Below are 15,727 nucleotides of genomic sequence, written 5' to 3'. Positions count from 1 at the left end.
CCTTGTCTATTAAGTATCAGCTTTGGGGGGAGGAATAGTTTTCTCTGGGAATCTATCTTTGGCCCTCTTTTAATGATGCGTTCTCTCTGAAAGCTCTCATCCATGCCAGCATCTTCAGTAGTTACCTGAATGTTCAGTGCAGAAGTGCATTTTCTCTTTCCATCCCACGGATCTGCTCCTTTTTCATTCATTCTGATTTTTGTTAATGATCCCACTCCCCATGTAGGAACTTAAATAGAAACCTTGTAGTCACTCTGAACATGTTTCTTACTCCCCAGACCTGCACTCAGCCATTAATTTCTATTGGTTCTACATTAGAAATGTCTCAAAAATCACTCAATTTTCTCTATTATCACTGAGAATGCCTTTAGATCAGGACCTATGTATATTTTCAATCTTACTGCAGTAACAACTTCACTGGTCTCAACTTCCAATTTTATATCTCTCCAGACCATTTTCCGTGCTGCCATTTTAAAATTGCAGATACGCCCATTTCTTAATCCAACATTTTCAGTTACTCCTTATTGTCTCCCCAATAAAAGCTAAACTCCTTAGTGGGGCATACAAGATCAGTGGCCTGCCTTTCTAACTTTATCTGCATCACTCTCATAAAATTTGGATCCAGTTATATTATACTATGTATTATTCCTTGCTACCTTTCCATATTTATATCTTTTATCATAAAAATTCTGAAAACCAGCTATGCTTTTCAGTGCCTCCATTATTGATTCTCTAGAGTTAGATGATTCCTCTGTACTCTCAAAGTAAACTTATAAACTATAACAATGACTTGTATTACACTGAATTTATGTACTTGCTTATCTATTTCCAATATCCATCCTTTGAACTTCTTAGGTTAGGGACAGTTCATTGTTCATCCATGTGTTTCCAGCTGTTACCTTGGTGCCCCAAACATAGCAATGAATTTTTAAATTCATGTGCAATAAATGAATAATTAAAACTTATCCATTTTTTACATATTTGAACACCTTTATTACATTATCAGTGAAGAATATCAGTCCCGTGTTTTGATTTTTTTGGTTCATGTGCTTATTGGAACATAACTAGCATCATGATACCAAAATTTCAAATAAAAACTGTTTGCCCTGCTGTAGGTGAGGGCAAATCTCTGAAAAAAAATTTTTTTGCTATGCTTTGAATTTCAGGAAAGTTACAGATTTGAGCAAAAGCATTTGATTAATTCCCCTTTTTAGATTTATACTTTCTAGATTGAAAATTTAAGAACACAGTACTGGGGAAACAGTATATCAGTGGAGTTAAAGAAGGGTACTTGCCTGGAAATACACAGTATTAGATTGAAGATCAGACACCAAAGTGTAGCAGTTTTATTTTGAGTGGCTTGCCTTCATGGAAAAGAAATAAAAGTAGTTTCACCCTTATTAACTTGGGTGGATAAGGCTTTTAAAAAGAAACACTATGGAAAAAAAAAAAAAGAAACACTATGGGAGAGAGGAGTGAAAGATCCAACACTGCTGATTTCTTTCATTCTAAAACAGTTAATAGTGGGACAACTATAAATTTGTTGATCTACTCAAGTTGAGAAAAGTGACTTTTCTTCTTCCAGGTGTAACAGGGCTCTTACCTGATGCCCTGGGCACCACTACCAGTAAAGAACCACACAGTCCTGGCTCCATCCCATTTTTGAAAGTTACTGGATTATTTAAATGATAATATAAATGTGTATATGTATCAACTGAAAGATCTGAAAAGTTGATTTTAACATACCCAAATAGGAGATGGGAGGATCCAACTTTTTTTGGGCGGAGCATTTGTAAAGTTTTGAAAGGCTTCTCGTTGTTCATGAATGAATAAACAAGAAATGCAACAATGTGCAGCCTATAAAAGAGATAATGCTCAAGAATAAGTTCACAGCCTTCTAGAGGAAGAGAATGACCTTATGTTTAGAAAATGTTTGTGGGGAGGGTTTAAAATAATAACTTATAATAGCATCTATGTGGAGTTCTTAAAAATTTCAAGTGCACATGGACTCTATAAAATAAGATGTGAAAGATAAAAAGATGAAACAAGACTAGGATGAGAGAAGAGCTGGGTGAGAGGCAGGAATAGAAAAGGAACAATAATGATATGGTAAGAGAAGATTATAAGAAAGTGAACCTGGCATTTGTAGAATATAAAACTGTATTAGAAGCAGTAAAGAGTGAAATAATCACTGCAAAAAGGTGATTAATGACATAAAGAACTAACTTGATAAAACTTACCAGAATGTAGGGGAAATGTATAGGATAAAAATTTTGAGGTGAAAAGTATGTTAGATAAAGTAGGAAACTCTACAAACTGAATGGATAGCATTCCCTCAGAACAGATAATGATGACTAGAACAGAAACAATAATAAAAATTAGGATTTAGGAAAACTTAGTTGAAGAAAAACCTAAATGTATAACTTTGAGCTCATTGTTTGTTGACAAAGTTTAACAAAAACACTAGCACCTAAATATATCCTGATGGAAGTTTTGAATTACATGGATAAAAATAATGAATTCCAAAAATATCCAGGTCTCTTTGCATCTTACAATGTAACACATGGTTTGTCTTATAAAGAAAAAATTTCATAAATTGGAGACTGGATAATTTGAAAATTCTTCTAGACCAAAAATTGACAAAGATACAAGAGCACATAGACGTAAGTACTAAATAAAATGTAACAAGCATCCCTTTCAATGAATACCTGAACTTACAAGAATATAATAGTGTGCAAAAAGTCAAATGGTGAGTGAAAAATCAGAGCTGTAAGGGAGAGCATACTTGGACTACCCTGAGGAAATTTTTATATCTTGGTGACCAAAGGGCTTTTGTTTTAAATAGCCTCACAGAGACAGAAGATGAGTTCTTTGATCCATTCAACTTGTGATATCTTAGATTCCTATATAAAGCCAGGATCCACCAAGGATCATAACCTCAGTGAAAGCATAGACTAAAAAATAAAATGTCTCCTCTGACACAGGGTGAGAATACAGAAGCTTGCATTTCCTGGCTTGGGTTCCTGGGGAACAGGGAGGGCCGTGTGTGGATGTGTATAGGATTCTTCTCCTCAGAGTTTGTAATCAACTGCTTTTCCTCTAGTAGATTTCATGTTTTAATCTGTATTAATTGTGTGGTTTAATAATTTTAAATAAAATACCTTATAGTAACAGTGTCAAGCTGATAACATTTATCAGATGCCAGGCAGAAGCTAATACAAAACATATCCTCAAATCAAACCCTGTGATTTTCTCACAGATAAAGGCCAACTAAACTTTGAACTCACAATCCAAAATCAAAGTAGATACACAACACACACACACACACACACACAGTCTACAGCAAAAGGTAGTCAGCAGGTACTACAGCATTAGATCCTACCAAGAATTTCAGAGAATAGAATTTTCACCTTCAGACTACTATTCAGAATTAATAATCACATAAAAAAGAAATAGGAAAAAATTATATGTCTCCCACAGAGCTTCAAAATACATAAAATTGACCCAGTTAGAAGGAAAAATTATAACTGTGTAATATTTATAGATATATATAAAGAATTGTCGCCCAGTAATTGGAGAATACACAAATATTTAGAACACTTACAAAATTTGACTACATAAAGTTGAAATACTTTAAAGAATTGAGATACAGGCTTTGTTCTCCAGGCTTCCCTGGTGGTTCAGATGGTAAAGAATCTGCCTGCAGTGCAGGAGACCTGGGTGCAATCCCTGGGTCAGGAAGATCGCCTGGAGAAGGAAATGGCAGCCCACTGCAGTATTCTTGCCTGGAGGATTCCATAGGGAGAGGAGCCTGGGTCTCAGTTCATAGGGTCTCAGTGGGGTGGACAATCCTAAGTGACTAACACTTTCACTTTTTCTTTCACTGTGGTCTCTGACTACAAAGCAGTTAAGTTTAATCAGTAATAAAAGACTAATTAAATAAGTAAACACAAATGTTGTATTTAGGGATTTAAAAAATTCCAGTAACACACAGGTCAAGAAATAACTCATAAACTTAAAATTCAGTTATGTATCAGAACTTGTAGAGTGCAGCTGGATTTAGAGACAAATTTTTAAATGTGTATATTAGGAAAGGGTCAAGATATTTATGATATAAGTGTGCAAGTAAACAAGTTAGGGAAAACACAGCATGGTTAATCAAAAGAAGAAAAAAATAATAAAGACATGAGCAAAAATCAGTGGAATAGAAAATAAAGATTCATCAGAGCCAAAGGTTAGTTCATGGAGATTTTTTAAAAAATTGATTGCAACTGTACCTATTTAAAATTTAATCATAGTTAAAATAAAAACTTAACAAAATTAGGACTGGACAGTTTTATAGTCAAGTTCAAAAAGAACAAAAATTTTGATCTTGTACAAAACTTTTCAAAGAATTAAACAGGATATATTCTTAATTTCTTAAATCTGTGTATTCTAGTATAACTTTACAAGTGAAATATGGGAAAGAAATCAGTTAGAAACATGTTCTCTGAAGTTAGTAACAGGAATAGGATGCTCATTGTCTGTACAGTATTGCACTGTGACTCATAACCTGCACTATAAGACAAAATGTTGGAGGAAACCAAAGTATCATTATTCATAGATATGTGATTATCTACATAGTTCAAGAAATTCTACCAGTGTTATTTTAGAATTGATGAGAGAGTCTGCCATGTAATAGGACCAGTATATAAACATCAATTTTGTGTTATACATCTGCAACAAACAAATGGTAATTTAAAAAAAAATCTCCTTTTTACAATAGCAACCAGAGCTCTAAAGACCCTAGGAATAAATCTAATAAAAGAATAATAAGACCTTTAAGAGAAAAATTATAAACTTCTACTGAGAGATATTTATCTATAATCTTTAACAAGCAGTTATAATTTCATACTCACTAGATTATCAAAAATTAGAAAAAACAGTAATGTATTTTGTTGAGGTATGGGTCATCAAGAATATGGTGGTAATATAAACTGGCACAACCGTTTATTGAGCCATTTATTATTTAGTTTAGTTGAAAACATGCATACCATATCATCTAGGGATCCACTCCTAGCTCTATATTGTCCAGCAACAAAACAAAATATTTGAATTCAGAACCAAATATAAAATCTTTAGCATATGATTGTGGTAGGTATAATATTTTCTTAGAAAAAGCCTCAGTAAACAGTTAAGCAAGTAAAGTGCATTTCAAAGAGCATTTCAAAAATTTTCTGGGTCATTTGTTTTATGAGTATAAATTTAGTCATATTTATTATTACAAAATCCTATCGGGAACATCTTCAGTCAAACATGGCTTGGGTGATTAGAAAATCCACAGCATTCCTAGATAGAAAGTTGGGAGAGAAGGCATATGTGTGTGATTAGTAGTGAATTAGTACACTGTGTGGATTCCTAGTGTATTCATCTGTCCATGATTGATAAATAGATACTAGTCAAGTAAGTTAGTGTGTGTTTCTATAATTTGATCATTTATATATGTCTCACCGAAAGTTTTAAATTTTTTTAGCCATGTGGTGAAAGAGTTAGTCAATTATAATGTTCACTTGTAACCAAGACTTGATAAAGAATTAGCTAATAAAAATCATAAGGAGAGGACAGAACAGTAAAAGTTAGTATTGCAACACAAAGTATAGCCTTTATTGCCTATTAAATTTCCAGCCACTCATCCATGTGTGACTTTGTGCAAGACTAATTAATGTCTTAGAAGACAAAAGTAGGCATGGTCTCATCCACTGAACTGCACAAATACAGTTGTAGTAGTTAAAGTTGTTTTTTATACCCACTCATTTTAAGGTTACAGTGAATTTGCTTTGAATAAACATGTTTGAATATGGTGAAGCAAAAGTGTTTCTTCAGCAAAGTGAACACAGTTGCTTTTCAGATTAAAAGGATAGAAATATGGTATTTCATTAATACATTTCCAGAGTAGGGTTTTAACTGGTTTTATGTCAATGTATGACAAAACCCACTACAATATTGTAAAGTAATTAGCCTCCAACAAATAAAAATAAATGAAAAAAATAAAAAGTAAAATGAAAAAAATATATGTATCCAAAGAATTAATTGTAATCATTATATGTGTTTTTCATTCTGTTCCTATTTGTGAATATCTAATGAGTATACATGGATTGATAACTTCTTGTGTATATGTTATTTTATGTGTTATTTAATCTGTTCAATTTATTCTTTTTGATCAAGCACGCAAATCATCAGAAGCATCTGGTAGGAATCCAATTTTTACAGAATAATTGGTTTATTATTTGGTTGGTTTATTGCTCTAAGTTAGATTTTTGTGAGGTATTTTGTGATTAGAATATTTTATATATTAGCTTACTGAAAATTTTTGTATAGCATGTATGTGTGTGGGGGGGTATACTTAAAAATAACAGATACAGATCTCTAAAGAGGTGGGTGTTTGAAGTAGTGATGGCAAAAGGCAAACTATTAGAGTTTACTTGATTTATACTTCCTCAAAGTTTTGAAAGGGATTGTACTGTTATTTGTTGATAGAACTTGGTATTTTCACGGGTAATTTACCTTCATTCCCATCCTATTTTTTGCTTTCTGACATACACTGAATAACTCAAATAGAATAATGCTTTTATTTAGGTAAAGAATGAAAATGGAAATAATTTAATTACAAAGAGATTAGGGAGGGAGATCCATGAACTATAATTTGCTGAGTAAAAAAAATTTTTAACTTATTACAAAAAAGATACTAGTAAGAAACAACTGCTTATAGTACCAAATACTTAGTCTTTCCCTAGTAGAAAATTTTAGAGGGACAGTTTCTTCTCTTATCCCCTAAAAGTATGCCATCAAGATTTAAAATATTCAGACCTGCCATCTCCACTGGTATTCCTCTTTACTCTATCTGGTTCCCCTCGTTCTTTAGGCAGTTATTTTGCCTCCTGTTTCCCAGAAGTAGAGTATAGCATTGTGAATAATAGTTTATTCCTGTTCCTTCCCACACATTGTAAAGTGTTGCTGTGGGGAGTAGCTGCCTGCCTCATTGGGCACTTCCTTGCCATGCGTTCACCTCCCACTGCTGCCGTACACCTTTACCCTGTCCTCAAGCCTGTTGCCATTTCCTGAGTAAAGCATGCTCGTTCCTCCATGCTTTATTCAAGATCATCCCAGCCTATCCTTCTCAACTTTATCTGCCAGAGGAGCTCTTTATCCCTCAAGGTTCAGCACAAATGCCACATCATCTTTTATGACTTAACTTACTACCCAAGAATTTCCTCTTTTGCACTAGAATAGCACCTGTAGATTTCTTAGTTGTAATCCTTGTCACATTCCATTACGGTGGTTCATCTATCTCCCCTTTAGCTTCTCATCTCCTTAATAGTAGCAATATGTTTATGCTTTATTGTGTTCCCCAGTTGTAACTCAGTTTCTGGTACCATTGAACAATGTTCTACAAACGTTAAGAAGATGGTTAAAATAGCACCAATGAAGACAGTGTTTGTGTGGAAAACATTATTTGTCTCTCAGAAGGGACTTAACGAAGTATTACAATTCAGAGTGTCTTTTCCTACAGTAAAGTTTTGAATAAAGAACAAAAGTCCAGAGATAGCACTGCAGTAGTTATAGAATGTATATTTAAGTTTAGTATTATTAGTGCTATTGCTATGAGGAGTTAAACTTTTAGCTGTGATCTTAAGGAAAATTAGAAACTTAGTATTGATGTTGGCACTAAATAGTAATTACTGATTTTATTTCCTTACCATTTAATCCTAAATATTCTATTTGAATATATTCAAATAATTGTTTCTACATTAATGCTTTATTCTGTACAAAATATTCTGTGAAAATGTGTATAGGTGATTTCATGCTAATATGCTGTCCTGTAAGTGTCATTTAATCATTGTTTATTTTTTGGATACAAGCTTGCACGTCTTCAGAAGTATCTGGTAGGCAATTACTTTTAATAAAACAAATGTTACCTTTCAAGACTTTTTATTTGGTAGTTTGCAAGTTGTTATGCTCCTCATAAGGTTATATTTTTATAAAATATTCTGAGTTAATAAAATATTTTAGTTGATGAAAGAAATGGCTTATTTAGTTTTATGTTGTTTTATCTACAGAAATGATCTATATTGTAGTTTCTTATATGATATTTTAGAAACAACATATAGTACTGTGAAGTAGTGTACATGGTACACTTGATTTAGAGGGTAGCACAAAGCTGATTGATAAGCACACACCACTTAAATTAAATAACCCAGGTTAATGAAAGGTTTTTGGGGAAAAATTATGCTATTGTAAATTTTGAAAAAAAAAAACAGCTAGTATTTTAATTGGGTATTTACCCTAGGAAGTTTATATTCTATTTTGTCCTATTTTCTGTTTCTCTTCTATTTTCTGACATCCATTAAAAGAAGTTAAATAAAATTGTCTTTTTACTGTAAAAGAGGGAGGTGACATTTATCTCATTACAAAGAAAACTGGAGAATTCAATATCTGGAGTAGTTGTAATGTTTACCATAATAGATTTCCAAACCTTTCTTATAAAACATGAATGATAACCTCCTTTAAATGTTGCATAATGGCATACTGTAACTAACAACATGCTCTTTTTCTAATAGATAGCAATCTAGAATCTAGCAGCAACACAGAACCAAAAACTGCCTAATATATAAATATACTACCTATAATTAGTGAAACATTGCAGAATTATCTGAATAACATAAAATATTTCATACTTGATTTTAATCACATGGAATATTCCATACTTAAATTTTTAATAAATTTTCCTAATGTTTAAAATGAACTCAAATTTTTAACAATATCCTTTGTGTAAATATATTGAAAAATACTTTGAGGGTGGTAAGAATTAAGTTTTTTAATGCACTTGTGGATGTTCATAAAAATTATCACTTTCTTCATCTCATGAATAGGGGTAAATATTTCTACAAATCAACCCTAGGTGAACATATAGATTTATTTGGTATGCTCACTTCTTAAACTGAAGAGAAAAACTTTATTTGGAAAATAAATATAATTGATCTGGGAAGAAATTGAGTTAATTTTGGGGGTCTTCATTTTTTTAGCGTCTAGCTTGCTCCATTATTGACCATTCCCAGGTAGGTCAGGTGGTAAAAAATCCACCTGCAATGCAGGAGGCCCCAGTTCGATTCCTCGGTCAGGAAGTTCCCCTGGAGAAGGGATAGGCTACCTACTCCAGTGTTCTTGGGCTTCTCTGGTGGCTCAGATCATAAAGAATCCGCCTGCAATGCAAGAGGATTGGATTCAATCTCTGGATTGGGAAGATCCCCTAGAGGAGGGCCTGGCAGCCCACTCCAGTATTCTTGCCTAGAGAATCCCCTTGGACAGAGGAGCCTGGCTGGCTACTGTCCATGGGGTCGCAAAGAGTCAGACACGACTAAGCACAGGACACAGAACAAAATATATTTGCAGAAAAATCCTTTGTTGAGATTATTTTTCCTAAGGAGAGTTAGGAAACACTGTGTTTTTAAATAGGTACTTATGATTACTAAGAAGTATTAGAACCAATTTTACAATGCATGTGTATGTAATGTTAAGTCACTTCAGTTGTGTCTGACTCTTTGTGACCTTGTGGACCTTAGCCCTCCAGGCTTCTTTGTCCTTGGCATTCTCCAGGTAAGAATACTGGAGTGGGTTTCCATGCCCACCTCCAAAGGATCTTTCCAACCCAGGGATTGAACCCATATCTCTTGTGTCTCCTGTATTGGCAGGCAGAGTCTTACTACTGCGCCGCCTGGGAAGCCCATAAGCCATAAAGAAAGTGAAAGTGAAGTCGCTCAGTCGTGTCCGACTTTTTGCGACCCGTGGACTCTAGCCCACCAGGCTCCTCCGTCCATGGGATTCTCCAGGCAAGAATCCTGGAGTGGGTTGCCATTTCCTTCTCCAATATCTACATTTAAACTTAATTAAATCATTGTGATATCCTGCTACAGCCACAGGCTTTGGAGCTCAACACATGTGAGAGCTTCCCAGGTGGAGCTAATGGTAAAGAATCCGCCTACCAATACCAGGAGACACAGGAGACTTGGGTTTGATCCTAGGGGTTGAGAAAATCCTTTGGGATAGGAAATGGCAACCCACTCCAGTATCCCCTGGAGAAGGGATATGCTACCCACTCCAGTATTCTTGGTCTTCCCTCGTGGCTCAGCTGGTAAAGAATCTGCCTGCAATGTAGGAATCCAGGGTTCTATCCCAGAGTTGGGAAGATCCCCTGGAGAAGGGAAAGGCTACCCACTCCAGTATTCTGGCCTGAAGAATTCCATGGACTTTATAGTCCATGGGGTCGCAAAGAGTCGGACAGGACTGAGTGACTGTCACTTTCCAGTATTCTTACCTGTAAAGTCTCATGGACAGAGGTTCGCAAACAGTCCGAACGATGAAGTGACTTAGCACACACACACCATCAGTGGATATAAGCTTTAAAAATAACTGGAGAAAAACATTTAGAAAGTTAAGTTTACCACTGTGTAAAAATAATAAAACACAAAGCAAATACATGTGGTTCTAGATTACGTATTGTTTTAGAATTATTCCTAATCTAGCATGTTGTGAAATATTTTTTGTTTATATTTATAAAATATGTATTTTGGTTAACTGATACTTTTAGAAAGAGTTAACTATGTCATCTTTGCATCTAAATAGTGCACATATAAACTAGAGATTTGTGTATGTGTATATATATACTTATGTGACAAAAAGTGTTCAGGAACAAGATTTTCTTCGTGGAACTATCTAATGACATTGTAATTAAGGTTTATCTTTACTCTAAAAGGGAATCTCTTTATATGTTGAAATAATTTGTAAAATTCACATAGTTTCTGATAATTTTCATATAAGGCCTTTATGAGAATTGTTATTTACTTTCTACAGTATTACTTGACAGTAAACTCAGAACATTGATGAGTACAGAGTATTTCAAAGATTTTCCTGAATAGCCTATTAGTGCATGAAATTAAGCAGTACTTAAAATTTCTTCTTTAGTTTATTCACCAAGCAGGAAAAAGGACATTTTCCTTCAACTTACCATCTTTGGCAAATACTGCCAGTCCTTCCTTTGACCAGTTACTTTTTTTAACTCAAGATCCAATTAGCAAAAAGTGACAGGAGAAGCTGAAACAGGATGTTAGGGATTCTTTTTTATTTTCCTGATTTTCTTCCATGTCTCCAAATTATCTATACTCATGCAGGCATCTGGAGAGTTTATACTGCAATTTGACATGCAAAAAGTTCTATAGATAGAAGATAACTAAAAATATTTTTCAAAAGAAATCAGGGGTGTATTTTGGGAATCACAAGTTGTTTCTTAAAAGCCACAGTTACATTTAGCAATAAATTATGTTTCTAACTTATTTTGTAGCTGTCATTTCCAAGTCAATGCCATGTGCAGATATATCTGTTTTATGCAAAAAAGAAAAAAAAGAAAAATTTTTTAAAACCACTGTTCTTCCATTGCAACTAGTACATTAAGTTTTAGAAGTAGGATGACTTGAACCTTCCTAAACTCAAATAAAATGTAATAATTTTCCACACCCCAAATCCACCCCTTGGAGAAATTAGATCATATTTGCATAATTAGGTGCAATTATTTGATTCATTGTTTTGGTGAATGAGATTTTTATACAGTGGAAAGATTCTAATTTCAAAAGTTATTTTTCTCATTTTCTAAAATAGGCATTTTGAGAGTATTTTATAGCAAAATACAAGTGACAGTTTATATAAAGTAGTAGAATACTATCTTTAGAAATGCACACTAGTGTTACATAAAAACTAATGTTGCTTTTGGTGCCTCTCAACACCATTTTGAAATCTCAAAGCAAATGCCAACAGGCCTCTTGATTAACAGTGTTTTGCCAAAGGTACTTCATCAGGGGAATGTATATCTTAAATACCTTACTTAAATAGTAGTTTAATACTACTATATCAGTAGATGATCTTATTAAATTATTTGTGAACCCCTCACCTGAACTTCTAATTTTGTCTTTTTATCATCCTTCTCATCATTATAACTTCTGAAATAAATGCCGGTGTGCCACTTTTTTGCCTTTTACTATTTAAACACTATCTAAATCCTATTTTCTTGTTTGTTTTTAGATTCAGATATCAGAGGAATATTGGGAACTCTCCCTTCCCAAAAAAAGAAAGACTAAAAGATTTACTTGTTTTGTAGTTATGTTTTTATCTCAAACTTAACTATGGGAACAATAATAAATTTTGTTAATGCCATTTTATATCTTGGAATTTTTTTCTATTTGTTTCTAAAACCCTGAAGTTGTTTTGTAAACAGAAGTCACTGTTAATAGCTTTGTGGGAAGACTATGAAAAACAGTTCTTATAAATGTTTCATCATTTAGCAAATCTAAAGCTTCAAACCACAGCTCGATAAAATAATGTGACTATTATTGATCACTATATAACCATCTGATTTTGAATTACTTTACTTTAGTTTACATTATGAATTAAGTATTCAGGCATTTAGTTTTGCTCCCAATTTAGAATGAGATTGTTAAGCTGTTTGGGGTTTTTTTGTTGTTTTATTTTTGTCTTTGTGGCTATTCTTTGTGTTAGTCTGTGGTTTTCCCCCTTTCTACCTTTAGTAGAGAGGATACAAATCTAATAATGTAAATCCTTACGCCTGAAAACAGCCCTTTATCAAAGTCAATTATTTTTGAAATTCCATAAATCAATAAATTCACATTCTATAGTTGTTTTCACTTCTTATGTTTAAAGTCTCTGTTAATATCTGGTGGCTTTTTTTTACAATAAGTATTTTGCCCTGTATTCATTTCTAACATTTTTCATTACTTTCAGGTATGTTTTCAGGAACCATATTTATATTATTAGATTATTACCAAAGTGACCTCCATATAGAACAGAATTAGATATTCTTAGAAACTTGAGAAAATGTTTGCTTCTTCTTTAAAGAAACTAAATAGCTCTCTAGTATACCATAGTTGTGAATACATGTTTCATGACAACCATAGTTTACCTAAGTCTGTGTTTTTAAGCAAGTATACTTATGTGTAATATATTTGTATATGTAGTACAAATATTCTTACAAGTCAATTTTTTTAATATATTTTCAGTGAAAGAGTTTCTAGCCAAAGCCAAAGAAGACTTTTTAAAAAAATGGGAAAATCCTGCTCCGGTAAGGAACATTTAAAATTTTCTGTGATTTAAAATCTCGCTTTAAGTAAAATCATGATATTTGCCTAAATAACTTACTACTTTGGAAAGCTTAATTTCCAAGTAGCATCAATACTTATAAGCTGAGTGTAAGAATTTTGTCATAACATTAGGTTTTGATTCATTACTAATTTTATGTATACCTAAATTGGAAAAGGAACTAATTCCAATATAATACCTGATGGTACATTTTGATACTAGTTCCAGGTTCCTACAAACTGTTTATAGTTTCTGATAGTAATTTTGATTTATGTCTTTGATAGAATATTTATTATTTTTATTAATTATGGCAGTAGGGATCATATTGTATAGTTTCAAATTCTTAATCACAAATACTTGGCTATTGACAACATACAAAGTACACAAGATTCTTTCATAAATGTTTTGATGGGTTCAGTTCTATATAATTTAAGTACTTTAGATCTTAATTAATATCTAAAAACTGTTTATAAGAAGAACCATCTATACTTGCCAAAAGCTTATTTTGAATCTATTTTTATAAATAATTAATGACCTTTAGTAGCATTTTAAAAGCTTTTTTCCTAGCATAAATATCCTTTTCAAATATTTTTTCACTAAAAAATATTTAATTCTAGATAAAATGTTATGTTTTAAGAAGATGCTATCATTACCAAGATGTAGAGCATGAGTCATAATTTAAAACACAGTCACTCTGATGATTAAAAGCAGTTAGACACTTTCTAATTTGAAACTTTAAGGAAGGTGAGGAAGATGTCATATTTGTATGAAAAACAATGACTGGCAGAAAGAGACATTCTGTTGTCTATTAATAATGTTTATTTTCATTATTAATTTTAGAATTTTATTAAACATTTCAATCCATTGTTGATAAAACCAAAAATTAAGTATTAATCCATAAAATTAATTAATTCAAACAGAATTATAAGGACTTTTTCTTTCTGTATTGATACAGAATCTCATGGCAATTTAAAATTATGAAAAACAGGAATGAATACAAGTTTTATAAATAAAAACTTAGAGTCACTTGCTTTCTCCTTAATGATTTACTAAGAAGCTCTGAGCAAAGGCAAGGTTTGATTTGCAAAAGATTAAGTCCAACTACAGTGAATTCCAGTAGCAATTCAATTCCTTACTTATAAAAGAACCATATTGCATCATATGTTTCTTAAGCTTAATGCTATACAGACTGGTCCTTGGAATTATTTTTTCCAAGATTTTCATGAAGATGTTTATAATGAAAACCTATTAAACAAATGGGTCAGCAATTACTATTTGATGCTATTAAGCATGTAATTTGTTCCCTGTAATCTTCATTCTGTTGTGGCAGCAGCAAATTCAGTAGATTGATGCCTCCAATTTTTGCTTCTATGCTATAGTTAAAGCCAAACAAAGACATTTTGCTTGTAACAAAGCATCTATTCAAGGAGAAAAAAGAGACTGATTATTGTTCTGGGATTCCGACTTTTGGTTATCTTTGTGGGAGTGAGGAATTCTCCTTACCTTATTGTTACTTTTTAAGGTAATACAGGGTTATTATCACATCAGAGAGAGAAAATTATTTGGATCTCTCGAAGTAAGACTGCTTTCTTCAGAGGTAACTGGTGAAATGACTGATGCTCAGGTTATCTATTCATTACAATTTTTTTGCAAATGCCCTTTGTGGCTTCCATGATTGCATACTTCTGGTCACTTTGTAATTATTAAAATATGGATCTAATTTATTATAAGTCCAGTACTATGAATTCATATTGGAATGTGACCTTTGATATTTCGACTGAGGATCTTATTTCCTCACATTACTATTACTCTTTGTTTATGATATAAGTCTCTCCTCAAATGTAAGATCCTTTCTTATTCAAAGGGAAAAAACAGAATCAATGAGCTGGAATTTCTGTAGTCTTTTTGTATTGTTTTTAAATGGATAGTTATAAATTACCTATTCTGATAATACATTATTAAGTCTATTATAGTTGTCATTTTCTTCTTATGAATATTACTAATTATAAAGTTTATTTTTTCCTGTATATTTAGAATAATGCTGGGCTGGAAGATTTTGAAAGGAAAAAAACGCTTGGAACAGGTTCATTTGGAAGAGTCATGTTGGTGAAACACAAAGCCACTGAACAGTATTATGCCATGAAGATCTTAGATAAGCAGAAGGTTAGTGTATTCATTAGTCTGGTTTGCTTTTGGAATTTTTAAAAAAAATCTTTAAATTTTAAATTGAAATACAGTGTTGTTACATTGTTGTGTTAACTTCAGGTATACAGCATAGTGGTTCAGTTTTATATGTTATATATATATTTTTTTCTTTTTTAGATTCTTTTCCATTACAGGTTATTAGAAGATATTGAGTATAGTTTCATATACTATACAGGTTCTTGTTGGTGATCTCTTTTATATATATTAGTGTGTATTTTTTAATACCAAACTCCCAGTTTATCACCCAGCTTTCCCCTTTGTAACCGTAAGTTTGTTTTCTATTTGCTTTCTGTCTGTGAGCCTATTTCTGTTTTGTAGATAAATTCATTTGTATTATGTTTTT

General features: G+C 32.5%; 1 protein-coding gene across 7 annotated transcripts in view; it reads left to right on the top strand.

The window, feature by feature from the left end:
• Positions 1-15,727, top strand: part of PRKACB (protein kinase cAMP-activated catalytic subunit beta) — a 154,200-nt gene that overhangs the window by 91,820 nt on the left and 46,653 nt on the right. For 4 of the 7 annotated variants that reach the window (XM_043875892.1, XM_043875889.1, XM_043875896.1 and 1 more), the window contains exons 2-3: positions 13,101-13,162; positions 15,214-15,342. In XM_043875892.1, coding sequence (XP_043731827.1) covers positions 13,101-13,162; positions 15,214-15,342 — 191 coding nt within the window. Of the gene's footprint in view, positions 1-6,204; positions 6,229-7,898; positions 7,923-13,100; positions 13,163-15,213; positions 15,343-15,727 lie in introns of all 7 variants that reach the window. The other 3 variants (XM_043875890.1, XM_043875891.1, XM_043875895.1) reach the window with 2 other exon arrangements.

The sequence above is a fragment of the Cervus elaphus genome, chromosome 20, assembly GCF_910594005.1.
Source record: "Cervus elaphus chromosome 20, mCerEla1.1, whole genome shotgun sequence".
Lineage (NCBI taxonomy): Eukaryota > Metazoa > Chordata > Mammalia > Artiodactyla > Cervidae > Cervus > Cervus elaphus.
Note: the sequence above shows the minus strand (reverse complement) of the source record. Positions and strands in the feature narration are given on the sequence as shown.